The sequence below is a fragment of the Macaca fascicularis genome, chromosome 6, assembly GCF_037993035.2.
Source record: "Macaca fascicularis isolate 582-1 chromosome 6, T2T-MFA8v1.1".
In the NCBI taxonomy this organism is placed as follows: domain Eukaryota; kingdom Metazoa; phylum Chordata; class Mammalia; order Primates; family Cercopithecidae; genus Macaca; species Macaca fascicularis.
In genome coordinates, this window is record NC_088380.1 from 158,318,457 (window position 1) to 158,339,228 (window position 20,772).

General features: G+C 43.9%; 1 protein-coding gene across 11 annotated transcripts in view; it reads left to right on the forward strand.

Annotated features, from left to right (window-relative positions):
• Positions 1–20,772, forward strand: part of SLC36A1 (solute carrier family 36 member 1) — a 97,214-nt gene that overhangs the window by 32,658 nt on the left and 43,784 nt on the right. For 7 of the 11 annotated variants that reach the window (XM_005558316.5, XM_045394419.3, XM_015451355.4 and 4 more), the window contains 2 exons: positions 2,411–2,580; positions 10,882–15,252. In XM_005558316.5, the coding sequence (XP_005558373.1) occupies positions 2,411–2,580; positions 10,882–11,153 (442 nt within the window). In that variant the 3' untranslated portion in view covers positions 11,154–15,252. Of the gene's footprint in view, positions 1–2,410; positions 2,581–10,881; positions 15,253–20,772 lie in introns of those variants that run through there. The other 4 variants (XM_045394422.3, XM_045394421.3, XM_073994623.1 and 1 more) reach the window with 2 other exon arrangements.

The following is a 20,772-nucleotide window of genomic DNA, read 5'->3' on the forward strand; positions in this document are numbered from 1 at the left end:
TCACTGGCTGCCCTGGACTGCATTCTGTTTGCGTTATTCATGTAGAGCCTTCTGCTGAAGCCAGTGGTGCTGATCAGCCGGTGGATAAGCCATTTCTCCTTGGAATTCCTAAGCTCAAAAGGACCGAGTATCTAGTCCATTCACTGTAAACCATTCCAAATGGACAGGGAGATGGGAGGGCAAACCTGCATTTGGTTCCCAGCATCAGTTGCGCCTCTCCCTTGGTAGTCACAGGCTTGATATGCAGGTGGGAGCATCTCGCTGTGGGCCGGGGATTGTTGGGAGTCCTTTCGTACCTCTCTTGCATTGGTGAGTGTATTATAGGGAAATAGTGAGCCATATTGAAATGCTTCCTGAAAAGGTAGATGATGTCCCAGGGCATGTGCTGAGCAACCATCCTGTTTTGAAGATTAATCATCTCATGGTGGAGAGCAGCTGTTAGCAGACACTGAGAAGCTTGTTGAGTGCCCTGCGGATCAGAATCACCTTTCAGTCTAGGCTGGCTGATCTGCCTGGGTGTGCTTTTTATTTTGTTTTGTTTTGTTTTATTGTATTGTATTTTTTAAGTCAGCAGCACTCAGTGTTTCCAGGGGCTTTCCCATTCAAGTACGAACCAGGCTTGACCCTGCTTAGCTTCCAAGATCAGATGAGATTGAGCACATTCAGAATGGTATGGCTATAGACCTGGATTCGCTGTTTATTTTTTAAAATTCTTTTTCAGTTGATTTTAACTCGTGAGGCATACTAATTATATATCTGTATGCAGTATGTGTGACATTTGGATACATATATACAATGTGTAATTATCAGATCAGGGTAATTGGCATATCCATCTGGTGCCTACTTTCAAATTTCCAAACGTTTCTGCCCTTCCAAGAAGGAAGAGGCAGGTAGTAGCTTGGTGTAACTGTGTCACCTTTCCCTGGAAGATAAATGGATCGGGAGCAACAGAAGCAGCCCACGTGATCTGAAGCCGTAGAGGAGCATCTGTCTTCTTTCCTAACACCCCAAACCCAGCTGCTGTCACTTTTCTGCCTCTATTTGGGTGTAATTTATTTGGCTATCCCTGCAGGTGTCACTCTCCTGAGTCCAGACTTCATAGCTCTCCAGAGGCTTTCGGGCTGCTTTGAGTTTAATGATAGAGCCACCAGATTGTTCCAAAGAGTTTTCAATATCTATTCATGGAGCAAATATGACCTTTTACCAAACTCAGTCTTTACAAGGTTGTTCTCCTGCTTATAGCCTAAGAACATCTTCTAGATTTTAAGTTCAGCCACAGAGAAACTCAATGCACATATACACAGTCTGTATTAGCACATTTAAAGAGATTTCCCACAAGGGAGGACAAATGTTTCTTGCTGCCTAACACATGAGGGTCTGGTTTAAAGTGGAGCTTTGCTTAGGGATGGAGACCTTTCCTTTTAATGACCAAGTCAGATCTGTAAGCTGATCACAGACTTTTTTCCTACTCTGCAGTCAAGGCACTGGAGTGATAAAATAGGGATATCCCGTGGTGAGTCACGTCTTTTTTGGAAGCTACACCTGAATCAGTAGTAGGAAGAGAGCCATAGTGGTATGGAAAGATGGAATTCTGCTCCGGCCTCTTGGTCCTGCAGTGTCTTCATCTAATTCTAGGGACACTTGACTCGGATGGGACAGATATAAATAGGCTTGTGACATTTTAATTGCATTTTTGTTTTTATTTTTGAAGGCACATACACCCATATACCCATGGCAAAGATTCAGATTTTCAAAAGGTACACAGAGAGCATTTAGTTTCCACCCCCTCGCCCTCCACTCTAATTCCCAGTTTTACAATTTCCCATTTCAGAGGCAACCATATTCCCAGTTTCTTTCTTTTTTTTTTTGAGATGCTTAATGTATGTAAGATTGTCATGTGGGGCGAGGGTATTTTTTTTCTCCTCTTTTTTCTTTTTTAAGACAAATTGTAGCACTCTATAGATACTGTATTGCTTCATGCTTTCTTCACTTAAAAAAAGTGATATAAAAGTGTCCCCATGATAGTGATATACTGTATCACATGATAGAGTGATATATCATGGGCATAGTTTCATATCACACCTGGAGTTCTGCCTCATACTTTGTTAAAAGCTATATGGGGGCACCACGATTTGTCTAACCAGTTCCCACTGGTTAACATTTAAATTGTTTTCAGTCTTTCCTTCTTAAATGGTGCTGCAGTGAGAGATTGTGAACATAAGCTTTTGTGTACATGTGCGAGGATATCTGTGAGCTAAATTTTTAGACATGAAATTGCTGGGTCCGAAGGTCGTGTGGGTTTGTAGCCTTGATAAGTGTCAATAAATCGCAATGGGACCATTTTGCACTCTTGCTGATGATGTGTAAGTGTGCTGAGCAGGCTTGGCACGTCTCCTGTCTGTCTCGGCAGGTTGTACCAGTCAGTTAAGCTGCTGTACTCCATCGGGATCTTTTTCACCTACGCGCTCCAGTTCTACGTCCCGGCTGAGATCATCATCCCCTTCTTTGTGTCCCGAGCACCCGAGCACTGTGAGTTAGTGGTGGACCTGTTTGTGCGCACAGTGCTGGTCTGCCTGACATGTGAGTAGAAGATGATAATTGCCTTGCTTGTTTTTCCCTAAAGGGCACCCAGTCTCCAGGGCTTGCGTGAGAAAAGACAGTATGTGTCTTTTGACATACACTGCCTGTGTTTGTGAGCAGAGAACCTGGCCCATGGCCTCGCTTTCAGAGTTGAGGCACCTCCAGATGGGGAAGTGAATTAATTACTTATGTACTCTAAAGAACATGGGAATGAGGACAGTGGTTTATTTATAGGTAGGGTATGAAATGCTGTGGAGTTGGTTTTTATTTATAGATAGGGTATGAAATGCTGTGGAGATGGTTATCATTCAGAGTAAAGACATACAACTACTATCCCATATTAAATAAGGTAAGGGTCTGAAAGCCATTTAACCCGTATCTGTAATGAGTATAAGTTACTTTGATGAAGGGTACTTATTTGTTTTTTCGAATTGTTGTTTTTCCAGTGTGACAAGTTACTCCTTAGATTTCCTTTAGAGCCTGTAGGATAGTATTCTACACATTTTTAAATGTCGGTCTTACTAAATATGTTTCAGAAAATTTGTAGTGATTAACCTAGGTATTTGATTGATCACTTGTGTTTTCTTCTTCTTCTCTCAGCCCTGTTCCAAGGAGTATAAGTTAAAAGACAGGCTAGCCTTCTGTTTGCTGTGGTTGAAAACTGGTGACATTTAGAAAATAAAAGTAAAAAAAATTTTTTTTTGTAGCTTTTGTGAGTTGGTAGACTAGAGAACCCCGGAGCAAATTGGTCTATAATAGTGAATTTAAGTTTCTAAGAGATTTGCAATTGTTTTCCAAATTGAAATGCTTAAAGCACAGATTCCTCTTTTTGGCTCTATTTGTTTTTTGTTTTGTTTTGTTTTGTTTTTTGTTTTTTTTTTTAACAAGAACCTCTTTGCTTATTATATTGAGACTTCCCCGAGAATTTTCTTAAATTATTCAGTCTGAGCCTCTGTCTTTGGAATAAAAATAGATCCATATGATTTTTAAAATTCTAATTAGGGTTGACTGTTTTAAGGATGAAAGATGGGAATGTTGTCTAGCATTTGCTCTTAGTCATTCTTTCAGGCCCTCTCCTAGACCAGCCTATAGAAACAGCCCACACAGCTGCTAATCCAGGGCCCAGGGCTGTTGAAAGCCGGCCGCTCTTCCCACAGTGACTGAAAAAGAAGGAACATGATGTATCCTGCTTTTCTAGTAGATTGCCTTAATGTGTACTGCTAAGATGGGATGTTTGGATTCCAGATTTTAATCCTGTCTTGTGCCAGTAACTCTCCATGCTTTGATTCTAAGGTGTATATTTCCGCCGTGGATGGAGTAGCTCTAAGTGCTGAGGAGACACCTTTCACATGTACCGTATTTATCATGTAAACTCTCAGGGCCCAATTCTTAAATCTAAAGGGCACTGGAAGAAAGCATGTGGTTAGTTCAAATAATTTGCTTTTCTCCAAAGTGTTCCCTCCAGAAAAAGTAGGTCTCTCTAGGTAAAACGTGCCTTCCTGACTAAACAGCTTCTCCTCCCTGCCTATTGAGCTGGGGCAGTGACAGGAGCCTGGCTCCTCTCTCTGCCCAGTTTTCCCCTGCAGCCTGACTCAGCCTCCCTGTAGCATATGCCACACTTCCTGCCAGGTTTATTTCTGCAGCACCCCACAGGAGACAGTAGTCTCTGATTCACAGACCTCATGTTATCCTTAGATGCCTCTTGGATTTTGCTTCACTTTTCCTGGCCCTGTCTGTGAGTCTCGTCTCCCTTCAACAGCACAATGCTCAGAAGACACGGCTGCTTTTGGTCTTCTAGTGTGTGCCGTTGTTTTTCCCTTCTATGATCTGCTGTGACTTAGCATTGCATGTCATCCTGTTCAAAAAGGCAGCCCCCTTTATCTCTGAGAGCACTCGCCTCTCTCACCTTCCTTGGAGACTTTGAAGTAATTGTGGGACTCAGTAGAGGCCTTTCGTGGTAGCAGCAACTTAAATGTATTCATGCAAGTTCATTTTGTTCTTGCTTTTCTGTTCTTTCAGATCTTTTAGCACCATTGATTAGTATGTGATTTTAGATCTTTAATTGATGTTTTTCATTTACACTCATACATTTTAACAGCAGCTTCTTTTTTTTTTTTTTTTGCTATTTCTGGTGTTTTCCTATCTTTTCCACAACTTTTCCTTCTCCTCTTCACCCTCCAAGGGGAACAGGAGGAATTTGGTGTAGTTTCATTTTTTTTTGCCTTCTTGGAATTCAACTTTCTCCCCACTCTCTCCCATCCTCCAAAGATTACTATGGCTGATACAGACTTTGTGATGCTTAATTTCAAACTGTTGGAGAAGAGGGGGAGGGAAAACAAGTATTTCATAGAATAATGCTCATTTCGTTATGATTTCATATTGGACAGTATCTACTTCCAGCCCATATTTTTGGAAATGCAGACTTAGCAGGTCACCTTATGTCCAGACCTTGTGTGGAAGAGGCTGGCCCCACCTGGTTGAGTCTGGAGTTGTAGGATCAATGGTTTTTTAGATTTCTTTGGAGCAATAACCCATCCATCCTTCAGTGATTCATACTGATTCTCTGTGGCATTTGCCATGTGACACATTTTACTTCAGTTTGCTATGAAAATTTCAGAAACCTATTTCTGAAGATATAATTACATAAAATCGCATCATTCAAGAAGCCTGTTCAGACTGGAATGCAGAGCTGCAAAACATTCCAGGCAGTCAGATTTTTAGAGGATGAAGCTTCAGGGTCCAAACAGAGTAGCTTCTTAGTACCTTTGGGCCTTTCACACTTTTTAGTCTTGCAGCTACAGTGAAGAAGAGCAGTATCATTCATTAGCTGTGTAACCCTGGCCCCCTCCAGGAACCCTCACAAGGCCTCAGGGTCCTCAGCTGTAAGACAGGACAGGTGTCTGATCTTCAAGGTTTCTCTGAACTCCAAAATTCTGTGATTCTGTATAGATGCTTGGCGCTTGATTTTAAGTTTCTACACAAATATTACCCTAAAAAAAGAAAGTCAATGTAAAAACATTTGGGAATAAAAGAAGAAATTCCAATATTCCACCAATTTAACAAAGTAATGTATTTTTTGCATTGTATCTTCTGTGTCTTAATCCTCATGCGTTCATTGTAAAAATAGTTGCCATTGTAGTTTACACATAACTTTGTCTTCCACATTTTGTTTAATTTTATGTCACGAATATTCGTATCTTTCAGTAATATTTTCATGACCTCATGGTATTTCACTGTATTGGTGGATCATATTAACTAAGGTACTCCTTTAATGTTAGACATGGAGGTTGTTTCCCTTGCTTTCATATTTTTTAAATTTATACCCCCACTAAGTCAAATTTTGTATTCTGTCCAAGATTATTGTGAATTTTAAAGGCATATTTATAGACATTTAAAAGTAACATGGTAGGTTTTAAGAACTTTGATCGTAATAAAATAGCAGCAAGAGCTCCCAGCACAAGAGCTGTAAATGGCCAGCGTATTTCCTAAGTGTGTGTTTGTTCTTTTCAGTGCTTTGCTCTTGTCTTGTGCATAAGTCAGCTCTTTCTGATGCTGGTTCAAAACCACAGGCTCCAGAATCCAGTTCCTTCTGTGAACATGACTGTTGGCCTTATGTTGCTTCAGCAGTTTAAAAGATCATATTCTTCGTGTCTCTTCACCCGAAGGGAAGACGTTTTGTAATACTGTTGGAGCCCTCTTGACTAATCGTGTGGCTGAGCTGAGGTTGACCTCTGTCTCCGCTTTGGTACATGCCACAGCTGAGCTGCTGCCGAGAAGTGTATAACTGAGTTTGTTATACAAATGTCTTCCTCTTTGTCTGGGCTGGGGTCTTTTCGTGTGGGGAGGTGCAGGGATTAGGGGAGAGTTGGGAGAGGGGTATTCCTGGCTGGCTGCTTCCTGAGATCTCTACCTTGTTGAGTTTCTCTTCGTAGGCACTTTAACTCACAGAACACATTTAGTGCCAGAAGGGGTTTTATTTGCCCCACATGTCTGAGTAGTCAATTGCTGCTTCTGGAGTTAAAGTCATTTTCCATGGTGGCAAAACAGATACCCGTGCTGTTGAACCCTGGGAGCTGCGGATACTGATTTGGTTTGGACATCCTTCTCTTCTTCCCACTTCATGTTAGTGGGAGGCTCGCTCTTGTCCTCTGCGGTGTCACGCTTTGTGTAGGGTTCAGTGGTGGTATGTGGTTCAGCTAGGACAGGAAGAGGGACTTCCCTTTGCAGCCCTGTGATCCTGGCTTTAAGAGGAGAGAAATGTTCTTAAAATCTCTACTAAGGATATTTTTATTAGGCATATTTATCTTATATAGTGGTGAAAACAAGAACAAGTTTTTAGATTACTTATAAAATATCATGACGAAGCAGAAGATCTTTGTCCAATCAGAGGAAAAATTCTGATCCCAAGCTTCTGTATCTGTTTCCACTTAACTCTTGCCACAGAGTGGAGCATCTCTCTGACTCCACTTAACTGTCATGAAGTGCCCATATGTCCTGCTAGGTCAGTATGGGAGAGGGTGGGGAGATGACAGACTCTCAGGGCTGGGAGAGGCTCTGATTTGTCTCCTGCCAGGGACTCATTTTCTCTGATAATAAAGGCCTCCTGTCTCTTGAGCAGACTTCAGCATTTGTGGAGATGCTCGTGTGGCTGGGACTGAAGAAAAACTCACACTTCCTTTATTCATACGAAACCAAGTGGCTTAGAAGCTCCCTTTTGGGCAAGCCATGTGTTCCGGGAAAGGAGCCCCATCACTTCGCTGCGCCACCTTCAGGCAGGATGTGGTGCTTCCCAGGTGTCAGTGAGGTGAGGAACATATCCCAGAACACAGTCCTAAGTGACTAACACTGGAATGTGTAGTCCTTAGAATTTCAGAGTTGGGCGAGACTTCAGACATCACCCAGTTACCACATTTCACAGGTAAATGAATGAACTGAGGCTCAGAATAGTAAGCTGATTTGCCCTGTGCCACTCAGCTTGTTATGGAGCAGGGACTAGTGATAATATTGAAGTATTTATTACTGGTTTTTAGAGCTCTGATTTCTTTACATGAGTGATATCATTTGACCATCCTGTTTAGTAGTTGGGGAAATGAGTCTCAAAGAGTTTAGGTAACTAGCCACTGAGTGGTAGAGCTGAGGTTGGAGCCTGGGCATTCCAAATCCAGAGCCTATACCCATTCCTATACCACCCTCTCCCTGGGGCTCAGTTCTCCCAACTGTTTCCTCCATGCAGTTTCCACCCCACAGTAACACCTGGCGCCATCACTGCGAGGGTGACATTAGGCAGGGAGACCCAGACCCCACAGAGAGCAAGTGTCTTGGTGTCGGTACCACAGTAGACCAGCTCTTTTGTTGAGCGTTAGATGACCTGTGATGAGAATGCTGTTTTGTCATCAGCCTACAATTTTACCTCTAATTTTCTCCATATTCAACCCTCAAGGTTTGGGAGATGTCACCAACTCTATTTCGAAGCAGCGAAGGGCTGAAAACATACTATTTTTGAGTTTCAGGGAAATTAAAAGCCTAAACTTTTTGCACACTTCTCAAAGCCTTGAGATCAGTGAAGATGTTAATGAGAATTGCCGTTATGGTTGATTAATAGAAGAAGGAAAGATGAAGACCTGCTCCAGAGTATATAACACTGTGGCAGAGGTGGATCTGAGACTCAATATCCTTGTGCCCCTTTGCTGTCAGGCTTTGAATCCCTTGTCCAATTCCACTTGACAAAGCAGAAAGAGGTCAGGGCTGATCGTGTGCTGGATTCTCCACCACGCCCCGTGGTGCGTCCCTGGGAAAGCTAGCCTGGGTATCTGCCTCCCATTTCCTCACAGACAGGATCCTGCCACTGATCCGCCAGACTCCCCGTCTCCCCTCCCTCTGCATTTCCTTGCCCATCAGGTCTGTGAGGTTATGGCCCAGGGGCTTGAGGTCCTGGATCCTGGTCCCAGCTCTGTTGCTTCCTGTCATTTACACCCTCTGGGCCTCTCTTTCCATAGGACTGTAGTAATTTTGTGGAGTTACATACCTGTGAAACAGAGGCAGATTCACCTTCACTAGTGAGTGCTTCGCAGTGCTGTCTGCTGGGTACCACTAGACATTCTGCAGTGATGGAAATGTCCTGTGTGTGTGCTGTCCATTGCAGCAGCCACTAGGCACCAGTGGTAGTTGAGACTTTGAAATGTGGCTAGTGTGAATGAAGAACAGGATTCATTTCATTTTAATTCATTTCAATGTAAATAGCCATCTGTGGCTAGTGGCTACTGTGTTGGACAGCACAGCTCCAGGGTAGGTGTGAGGCAGGAGGCATGAATCCACTCTTTCCCTGGTGTGTGAGTCCATTTGCATTGTTATAAAGAAGCACCTGAGACTGGGTAATTTATACAGAAAAGAGGTTTATTTTGGCTCATGGCTCTGCAGGCTGTACAGGAAGTGCGATGCCAGCATCTGCTTCTGGTGAGGGCCTCAGGAAGCTTCTAATCATGGCAGAAGGCAAAGCGGGAGCAGGTCTCACATGGCAAGATAGGGAGCAAGGATAAGGGAGATACCAGGCTGTTTTAAACAACAGCTGTCTTGGGGAGGGCACCAAGTCATTCATGAGGGATTTGCCCCCACGACTCTTCCCACCAGGCCCCACCTCTGACATTGGGGATCATATTTCAACATGAAATTTGGAGGGGACAAATATCCAAACCATATTACCTGGTAAGTCCTGGTTCCCACATGCCTCTCATCTTACTGCAGGGAGTGCTATTGTATTTTGTTTGTTTTTGTGGCTCCTCAAAAATCAACTTCAGACATTTCAGTTTAAAGTGTTTCTTACAAAATCTGGTCTTGAAATGCAATCCAATCCTTTCTTCTGGTGCTCATCCAAGGAAGCAGTGATCGATGTAGACATTGGCTGCCTTGGACTCAAACGTCCTGGCAATCTCACCAGGGTGATGCCTTCTTAGAGTGACTTGACTACATTTTTGCCTTACAAAATGAACTTAGAAGCAAACCTCTCATACAAAAGGTAACCTCTCGTAGGAATCAGTGAGGTAGTAGATAAGCTCTGGATGTCTGTATCAAGGCTGGGAGCATCCAGCTGTAGCCCAGCAGTGGGAGAGACAATCTGTGAAACTCCGTTTGATTACTGACAGGTTAGTAACTAACAGGAAGTCATGCTGTAGCAGGATGCACTTTTCATGGCCAAAAAGATGAATACTAATGACGATAACATTAACATGTAAGACCTCCCTACTGTACACCAGGCCTTTTGTGAGGCACCTGCATAACCTCATTTGACCATCATGACATCTCTATGATATAGGAGCAGTTAATGGCCCCATTTTGCCAACAAGAAAACTGGGGAATAGAAAGGTACCATACCTTCCCCAGTGTCATTCAGCTAATTAGCAGCAGAGCCAAGATCTGAACACAAGAACCTAGTTCCAGAGCCCACAACCCTCAATAAACCTGTGAAACCACTGGCCTTTGCCTGCCTGGTGGAAAGATCGGTGAGATGGGAAGCATGGGGTCAGTGGGCACTAGGATACTTGTATTCGGTGAAGCCTCCTGCTTACAGCACTGTCTGGCAGTGTTGGCAATGGCTGGTATGGCACGGAAGCTGATGGCACCTCCTGCAGCAGTGAGTGCACCATTGGTCTCCGACAGTTCCTCCTTCCTCGCTCACCCGTGACTGAGTTTCAGATGTGAGAGGCAGTGGGTGTCCTGACACAGAGATACGGTCATTGTGTGGGGCTTTGCCAGGGGTCAGCCTGCATATAGAACTGCTTTTTTTCACCTGTATGAAAATGCTCTGTGAAATGCGGTTTTATCACGGTGTCTTTCCAGAAAGAGGGGTTTCTTTTCCTATTTGGTTTCTTGTCAGTCAAGTAGAAATGTTTGTGTTGGAGTCTCCCTGAGTGGTAAGAAAATGAGCAGCTGCTCAGAAATGTCCACCTCCTTTTCTGCCCCCTACCCTCCCTCCTTTGGTAGAAACCAGATTGCCCTGAAACGTAATTTGGTTCCTTTTGTGCAGAAAGATGGAAGTCATGCGCTGTAGCAGGAAAAGCTGAAAGCCCAGGAACTGGAGCCAGAAGATCCAGGTTCCAGTCCCGGTTCTGCTGACCTTGCAGGGGGACGCCAGTTATTCCACGTTTCTGGGCATCTGTTTCACAGAGATTGAACTGGATAATGTCTGCGTTTTCTTAGAGCTCTCAATCCTAGAAGACGGACAGATGCTGAATTTGCTCAACAGCAGGGAGACAGACCTCTCCCAGCTCTGGGCATCTTAAACAGGCATGTCCTCTCTTTCTGCAGGCATCTTGGCCATCCTCATCCCCCGCCTGGACCTGGTCATCTCCCTGGTGGGCTCCGTGAGCAGCAGCGCCCTGGCCCTCATCATCCCACCGCTCCTGGAGGTCACCACCTTCTACTCAGAGGGCATGAGCCCCCTCACCATCTTCAAGGACGCCCTGATCAGCGTCCTGGGCTTCGTGGGCTTTGTGGTGGGGACCTATGAGGCCCTCTATGAGCTGATCCAGCCAAGCAATGCTCCCATCTTCATCAATTCCACCCGTGCCTTCATATAGGGATCTGGGTTCGTCTCTGCAGCTGCCTACCCCTGCCTCGTGTGTCCCCCGTTACCTGTCCCCAGAGCCTCAGGTATGGTCCAGGCTCTGAGGAAAATCAGGGTTGCTGTGGGAACCCCTCTGCCTGGCTCCTGGATACCCCGGGCCAGGTAACCTGAGGGCAGGGGAAAAGTGGGGTGGCAGACATGCAGAAGTGCCACTAGTGACAGGGCCGCCATCGCTCACTTGTACCTATTTACACCCAGACCTTTCCAGCTCCCCGTCATCATGCCTCCTCCTTCCTCCCTTCCTCCCCCGCTGCTGGTGCGCCTCGCCCAATTCATTCTTACTGCACAGTTCACTTTATTTAACAATTTTAGTGTCCCCCACCTCATGTTTTCACCTTTTCTGGTCTAGGCGTAGATTAAATAACTGGGAACTCCCCCTCTTTGTAAAGCTGGGCCTCTTTCTCATCTCTCTGCCAAATGTTGTATCTCAGTATTCTTCCTACTCGAGTCTCCAGGGGCTGGCTGGACCTACCTGGTCATTTGAAACAGGCCCCCCAAACTGGAGTTTTTAATCTTGACTCTCTGGCTTGCTGTGCCCCTTAAGGCAATGCGTCTCTTCCGCGGATTCCTTAGGATGGGTCACAGTACTGTATTCTTAGTTGCTTTAGCTCTTAAAACATAGGAAGTGTTATCTAAACGGAAAATATTTATCTTTTATTTAAAATCAGATTTTTGTTTTTAGACTGTCTCTAGATCTGGGGCTATTACGAATTACTTCTTCTTCAGTAAACTTTGACTCAACTTCTCCTGCTGAAAAGAAGCTCGCTCCAGGAGATATCTGCTGGGGTCCTCGGCACTCTTGGCTGAGGACGCAAAGGTTTTAATCAGGATCATCTAAAAATGTACCTCGGTGAGGAGGCGCAGATTTTGCCTCCTGTTGACCAGCCTGGTTTCATACTGAAAAGACATTGAAGGACTGCAGAAATGTGTGGGTGCACTGGGCTGAGGGAAGGGTGGCTGAGCGAGAGGCGTATAAAATGGGGCTGTGTGCATGCAGGCCCATGTTTCAGCCTCAGCCCCTGCCAGGTGAAAGGATCAGCAATGCTTAGTTGCCATCGTGCTGGGACGACACCCGCTCTATTGCCACGGATGAGTAGCTGAGGTCAGTGTGCACAGAGAGTTTGACATTAAGTTCATAGACTTTACAGCAGCTGGTCTGACACTACGCGCGGTGCTTGGTTGTTTACAATCAGTGGGGAATAGGGCAGAACCAGTGCCCGGCCCCACACTGCCTCTGTGGCCTAGACTTTGAAAGGAACCACTGAACACTAATTATGAGCCCTGTCTTTCCCCCAGAATGCCTCCCTGGGTTTTGCAAACAGCCTTGAGGTTGGCCCTCCTCAAGGTCAGCCTTCAGATTTGGGAGCAAACTTCAGAGAAGGCAGAGGAAGATACATTGCCTTGCTGTGGACTGCCTCTTCTTTCCTCTTGGTGTACAAAGTATTTCAGAAGGCCATTGATGAATTTCCCCTCTTTAGCTGTGTGTGTGTGTGCACAGTGTGTGTGTGTGTGTGTTCCTGTGTAAGTAACAGACCAGACCCCTTGTCTCCTCTGTTCCGTCACCAGGCTCTTGCTTCACTGCAGATACAGTTCACTCTGAAAGTTGGTTGAAGGAGAGCAGCAAAAATGTATCAGGGGTTTTGCTTCTGTGTTTCACCCAAAGCTCATAAGGGCTGTGACCCAGCCACATGGCCCCAGTTTTTTCTGTCTCTTCTGTTCCAAAGCCAGGAGAGCTGACTTCCAGGTGAAGGGATGGGAAAAGTGGACTCTCATTGTAGTGACTCCCCACCTACCTAATAATTTGTTAACTTAGGAACATGCCGTCATTGTTGACTTGTTCTTCCTTAGGAGAAGGATGCTTTTCACCACCCTTTCTGTTCTGTGGTGGACTCTTAACAGGTGCTATGTGACCACGAATCTAGCTGGGAGTAGCAGAGGCCCTGTCTTCTGAAGTCTCAGGTTTAGAAGTTACCAAAGTGGGCTCGGAAACTGTCATCTCCTGGTTCCAAGTTCGGGCTCTGGCAGCCCAACCACTATCTTAGCTGTCTTCCCCAGCGGTGCTAAGAGTGGTCTCAGTGAGAAGGTAGAGGCCACCTGGAGGGCCAGACCTGTGTCCTGCCCATGTCCTCCTTGGTGGACGTTTCTGTTTACTCAGAGCTGCTAGAGGCCATCCTGCCCAGCCGAGTTCTGAGATTGGGACTGTGATGTTGGCACCTGAGGACTGGATGGGAGAATCCTGGGGGTCCCCCAGCTCTTAGCGAGATGCAGGCTATTGCTGCCTGGCTGTGAGAACACGGTATGTAGGAGAGTTGGCTGTAGCTTTAGGATTTCTGGAAGCCAATTTGGCATTGCCTGTTTGATCTCTGGCTTGTGTTCCTGCTACACTGACAGACTGATTGCGTGGCTCTTCCAGAAGACCCAGGAAGGGCGCTCCAGCTGGAGGGCCTTCCTGGCTGTGCAGGTGCACAGCTGTTAGGCATCAAGCAAAGGATCAGCCAGTCAGTAGTAGTGGGAGGAAGCCCTTCCTCCTCTTATGCAAGCAGCCCTCAGCCAGCCCAGAATCTCTTATGCAGCCCAAAGGGCTTCTTGAAACAGAGAACCCTCCCTGGTGTCCTCCCACGATAAGTAGAAATACGATCACAGAGCAACAGAGCAAAGGCTTTCAGGAGTGTGAGACTGCATCTGCTGGAGCAAAGGGGAGCCGTGGGCTTTCCCAGCCAGATACTCTTGAGCTTTGTGACCCTGCTCCTGTCACCCCAATTGCCCCAAGCCAGAGGTAGCTTTCTCAGAGCCCCTTGGTGGTTCTCTCCTCCAAATGCTGCTGTTGGGAGCAGGCTTCCAGCTCTCAGTGGGCAGTGCACCTCCTGCTAAATGCAGACACTTGCTGGGAAGAGTGTGAGCTGGCATCTTCTGTTCACTCTGCCTAGCAGTTGTCACCATTCACGAGTGGCATTATTTATGTTGTGCTGCTGTCCAGCTGCTAAGATCCCTTCATCTGCACAAGCCCTGGCGAGATACGTGTGAATGTGTGTCATTTCACTTCAGCCGCCCTCTTCCATCTCTCCTCTGCAGCTGGATTCATTGGCTGATGCTCACTGCTCACTGTCTATCCCCAGGAAATTTATAGTTTTATCAGTAGTCTTAAAGTGTTGATCCTAAACAAATGCATTCGAAAAATCATGTTTCTTCTCTCTCATCTCTCATCTTACTTTTCTCTTCTCAGATTTCTCCCTTCCTAGAACATTATCTCTGTTTAGCACGAATGTTCACCTCATATTTTTCAGAAGTGCAAAAATCTCAATTTATGTCTGTTTACAGCTCTCTGTCCTCACTGCTCACAGCAAGGGTTTCTGTATCAGTGGATTTTATTTTGTAGCTGCTGAGATGTTAAGGCAAGCTTCAGCATCTGCCCCCATTGGGTCCACAATGCTGCTTCCTCAATGCTGCTTCCTCAAAGAGAAGACACAGAGTCCAAGTGGCAGGACTTGAGGCTGGCTTCCAGTCTGCCTTAGAAGTTAATTTTCCAAAGTACATTACAGATCTCTGAGGCCATTAGGGGAAAAGGAAGGGGTGTGGTTTGTCTTTGAAATTACGGTTAATACTTTTAGACAGTAAATCCGACTGGTTGCAAGGCTATTTGCCCCAACAATATCAGCCTGTAACATTTCTTCTCTTTCCTTTGTGCCACTGAGTCATTCCCTGGCCAGAGGACATAAATGGTGCTGATAGGAGGTTATCAGAGTAAGGAAGGTAGGAGATATAGGTACAGGGTGCTTGTCATTCACTGTGTTATTTGGTTTAAATCAAAGTGATTCTGGGGAAGCTATGTTCTTTCAGTGGGTAATAAAATTGGTAACTCTATTGTAAAACAATGGTGTGTGAAGAAAATCAACCAATCCGTAGGTGTTGCTAACTAGACAGTACTGTGTATGTTATGTGCCTGCGTGGATGTGGATCATGCCAGAGTTCATAGATCCTGTTTGGGGGTTTGCACATGGATCATATGTTAAGCTTTTTCTTTTCAATAAATGAATTTTATTTTTTATTTTTGAGAGGTTGCTGTCTGTGTCTTTTTTTTTTCCTTTTTATATCACTCAGATCCCTTGACTAGATACTGGGTTAGATGTTTCTGGTTTATGCCACAGAGTTCATATGAGAGTGGCACAAGCAGTAGACCCTTCCATGGAATTAAGAGTTGCCCAAGAAGAAAGGGACCAGGAATGTTTTTTTGTTTTTTTCTGTTAGACAATCCTCCCCTCCCTAAACCTCCTTCTGCTTCTCTTGAAGACTTGAGTAAGAATTTTCAGCCCTCTCCTTGCATAGCAGATGAGCCCATGTGACAGGTGTGATGGCCAGTTTTATATGTGTCAACTTATAATTCAGTCAAACACTAATCCAGGTGTTGCTGCAAAGGTGTTTTGTAAATGTGGTTAACGTCTATAATCAGTTGCCTTTAAGTAAAAGAGGTTTTCTCAGTATTGTGGGTGGGCCACATTCAATCAGTGTAAAGGCCTTTAGAGCAAAGCTGAGGTTTCCTTGGAGAAGAAATTCTGCCTCCAGACTGCAGCATCAGCTCCTACGGGCCTGCCCTGTGACTCGCAGACTTGCCGGCTCACACAGTCATGGGAGCCAGTTCCTTGATCTCTCTCTCTCAGTCTTTCTATGTGTATTTATATTCATATATGTGTATGTATATATGTGTGTGTATATATATATCTCCTACTGGCTTTGTTTCTCTGAAGAAATCTGACACAATAGGTAACACTTAATTTTCTTGAAATGTGGAGATTAATTTCAGGACAGGACAATGGAAAAGATGACACTCCTTCCCTTCCCTTTTTGTCACTGAGTGGGAAGACACACTTAAGGCTTAAAATGTTTATTCTCAATACATTGGTTCCCCCCAAAAAAAATTACTTGGAATTTGTTCCCACCAGCAAGCACGCAATCAGTTCTGCAGCAAACATGCAATCAGTTCTGCAGCAAACACTAGGCAGGTGTGCTCCAATTCAATTCTGACACCACCTGCCTGGAGATGGCATCAGATCCCACAGGATGAGGGCTCAGTCCCCAAGAGTGACACCCCTCACCACCACCACCACTTCCAGTGCCAATTGCAAGTACCAGGTTGTTTACCTGTGCTTCTGGCTGGCTAAAAATTGTAAATCAGGGTTCCCATGACTCTGTTTTGGGGTTTGATTAATTTGCTAGAGTAGCTCATAGAACTCAGGGAAATACACTTACTTGTATAAGTTTAAAAACAGAGCCTTCAAGGAACACTCTTAAAAGTATAATATTTTACCAAGAGAGGAAGGCAGGCATATAGTCTATTTTCATTGTCATTATCATTTCTGGAACAGGAAGGTCAAAGAGATTTAGCAGCTATGCCAAGCTGCCCACCGGTAGGTAGCAGCATTGGGATACACGTGCAAGTCTTCTGGTTCCAGAACCTGAGTGCTTCCCAAGGCGCTGGCTGCGTGTCTTTGTTGCAACCTCAAGAGGGAGGTTTGCCTTGAGGAATTGTCATGAGGATTAGAGAGAATGTTGTAAAGTGCCATATGTCATAATCACAAAGGACTTATTAAACATTTTCTGAAATATTCGCTGACTTGTAGAAAACCAGGACTCCAAAGTACTTCTGCTTGTTGTTCTGGCTGTCCGTCCATGCACTGATGTCTTGTTGACTTCCTCTGTGGAGAGCACTCGATCCTCTTTTAGGTTGTCCACCTCTTGAAGTTTTTATTTCTGCTCACATTTATACCTAATGGCTGTAACCTCTTCTTCCAGAGAGCCAGGGCCCTCCGGTAAGCCCATTGCACTACTACTGGAGGCATAAACCTGAGTGACAGTGGACCCTAAGCCTGGGGCTCTTTGCTATGTAGGTTGCCTTCCTCATACTTAGCCTATTGTGGTTGTGCTGAGGAACTATGTGTGTCTTTAATGGGTATGCTTTACTAGACCCTTGGCCATTGGTCTCCTTTAAAAAAAAATGGAGTAAAATTTACATGTAATTAAATTTAGATCTACCTTTTCAAATGTACAGTTCAGTGTGTTTTGCATACAGTCATGTGACCACCATCTCAGTCAAGATACAGACCATCTCCTTTGCCCCCAGAAGGTCCCTTGTGCCCCTTTGCAATCAATCCCATCCTCACACCACTCAGTCGCTGGCAGCTACTAATCTGTTTTTTCTGTCTCCAGTTTTGTCTTTTCTAGAATGTCATATAAAACCATTACGTATGCAGCCCTTTGTGTCTGGTTTCTTTCACTTAACATAATCATGCTTTTTATATTCCTCCACGTTGTTACATGTATCCATAATTGATTCTTTTTATTGCTGAGTAGTATCCATTGCATGAGTGAACCATAATTTGTTTATCCATTCATTAGTTGATAGTCTTTGAGGCTGCTTCCAATTTTTAGCTGTTATGGCTTAGTTATTTTAATGTAAATTCCTGGTAAACAATTTAGAAACTGCCTCTTCTTTCTTCCTTAAAACTCACTTGTAACTGCTGCTAATCAGAGTATGTTATGAGGGCAACTTGAATCTGTGCACCCCAGTGGCCATTCTCAAGTTTTGGGCTCAAATATACTCTATACTTAATTATGAAAAAATTACTATTATGAATAAAGCTGCTATAAATACTCATGTACAGGTCTTTGTGTAGACCTATGCTTTTATTTCTCTTGGGTAAATACCTAGAGGTGAAATGATGGGGTTGTATGGGAAATGTGTGTTAACTTTCGGCAAATTGTTTTCCAAAGTGGCCGTTCCCTTTTGGATTCCTAATGTATAACAGTTACAGTTGCTCCATATCCTCACCAATACTTAATATTGTGGTCTTTTAAATTTTAGCCCTCTAATAGGTGTGAAGTGGCATCTCATTGCAGTTGTAATTTGCATTTCCCCAATGACTAGTGAGGTTTTGCACCCCCTTACATGCTTATTGGCCTATCTTTTTAATGAAGTATTTGTTCAAATATTTTGCCTCTTAAAATTCAGTCATCTACTTCTTTTGATATGTTTTTTATTGGAAACTAATTGTAGATTTACAGGAAGAGTCAAAGGCACAAGAGGGAGGTCCAGGTCCAGAGCACCCTTCAGCTGGGCTTCCCAGTGTTAATATCTTGCATAACTGTAGTACATTATCGAAACCAGGAAATTGACATTGGCACAATCCATAGAGCTGATGCAGATTTCGTTAGTTATACAGATACTCATTTGTTTGTGTGTGTGTTTGTGTATAGCTGTATGCAGTTTTATCATGAGTAGCTTTGTATACACCACTACCATAAACTAGATACCTAACTGTATCATCACCTCAAGACTCCTTTATGCTACCCCTTTATAAATACCCACTCCCTTCAGTCCCCCACATCCCTAACCTTCCCCAGAAGCCACGAATCTGTTCTTCATCTCTATAATTTTGTTATTCATGGAATAAATAATAATAATTCAATAAATTGAATTATGCCATATGTATCTTTTTGGGGTTGGCTTCTTTCACTCAGTATAATTTCCTTGATGTTCATCTAAGTTGTTGCATTTATCAATAGTTTGTTTCTTTTTATTGTTGAGTAGGATCCCATGGTACTGATATTTAACCATTCACTCACTGAAAGAAATGTGCATAGTTTCCAGATTTGGTTATTACAAATAAAGTGCTATAAATATTTGTGCAAGTGTTCCTGCATGAAAATAAGTTTTGATTCCTCTGGGATATATGCCCAGGAGCACAACTGTTGAATTGTATGGTGATATGGTTTGGCCGTGTCCCCACTCAAATCTCATCTTGAGTTTCCACATGTTGTGGGAGGGACCCTGTGGGAGGTGATTGAATTGTGGGGGCATGTGTTTCCTGCATTGTTCTCGTGATAGTGAGTAAGCCTCACGAGGTCTGATGGTTTTAAAAAGGGGAGTCTCCCTGCACACGCTCATTCTCTTTGCCTGCCACCATCCACTTAAGATGTGACCTGCTCCTCCTTGCCCTCCACCATGATTGTGAGGCCTCCTCAGCTACGTGGAACTGTAAATCCAATTAAACCTCTTTCTTTTGTAAATTGCCCAGTCTCTGGTATATCTTTATCAGCAGCGTGAAAATGGACTAATACATATGGTGAGCCCCATTATTAGTTTTAAAAGGAACTTCTAAACCATTTTCCAGAATGACTGTACCATTTTACTACTCGAGCAACAATGTATGAGTGGTCTGTTTCCTCTGCAACTTTGCCAGCCTTTGCTGTTATCGCTACTTGTGGGTTTTTGTTTGTTTGTTTGTTTTTTGAGATAGAGTCTCTGTCACCCAGGCTGGTGTGCAGTGGCACCATCTTGGCTCAGTGCAACCTCCGCCTCCTGGGTTCAAGTGATTCTCCTGTCTTAGCCTCTTCAGTAGCTGGGACTACAGGTGTGTGCCACCATGCCCAGCTGATTTTTGTACTTTTAGTAGAGAGGGGGCTTTGCCATGTTGGCCAGGCTGGTCTTGAACTCCTGATCTCAGGTGATCCACTCGCCTTGGCTTCCCAACACCATTTGTTATTGTAACCATTTGTCAGATCCTGTGTTTTGTTAGATTTATACTTAAGTATTTAATTTTTTTTGGAGCAATTATAAATGGTATTTTTTTATTCCAGTGTCTGTGTGTCCATTGGTAGTATATAGAAATACAACTGATTTATGTATTTTAATCTTGTATCCTGTGACCTTTCTGTACTCAATAATTCTGTGAGTTTTTGGTTAGATTTCGTGCTTTTTTTTTTTTTTTTGAGACGGAGTCTTGCTCTGTGGCCCAGGCTGGAGTGCAGTGGCATGATCTCGGCTCACTGCAAGCTCCACCTCCTGGGTTCATGCAGTTCTCCTGCCTCAGCCTCTAATTAGCTCGGCTAATTTTTTGTATTTTTAGTAGAGAGAGGGTTTCACCATGTTAGCCAGGATGGTCTCGATCTCCTGACCTCATGATCCACCCACCTCAGCCACCCAAAGTGTTGGGATTACAGGTGTGAGCCACCGTGCCTGGCCGGGATTTTCTTTTTAGACAACCACGTTATCTGCAAATAGAGATAGGTGTATTTCTTTTTTTCCAATGTGTATCTCTTTTCTTTTTTCTTTTTTTTTTTTTTGGCCATATTGCAATGGTTCAAATTTCTAGTTTAAAACAAGTGGTGAGAGTGAACATCCTAGTCCTGTCTCTGATCTTGTAGGGAAAGCATTCAGTCTTTCACTTTAAGTATGATGTAAGTAGTATACTTTTTATAGAAGTTCCCCTCTATTACTGTGCTGAGATACTTTAAAAATCATGAATGAGTACTGAATTTTGTCAAATGATTTTTCTGTATCTGACATGATCGTACAGTTCTTCTTTTTTCACCTTTTGATATGGTGGATTCCGTTAACTGATTTTTGAATATTGAACTGGCCTTGCTTACTTACTTGGAATAAATCCTGCTTTATCATGGTATACTATTCTTTACATTGTTAGATTGCCTTTCATTTTTCACCCACCCTGATATTTACTCTCACAGATGTAGAATCCAGAATGGTGCCTTTTTAGAAATGAGCAGAACCATATGCATAA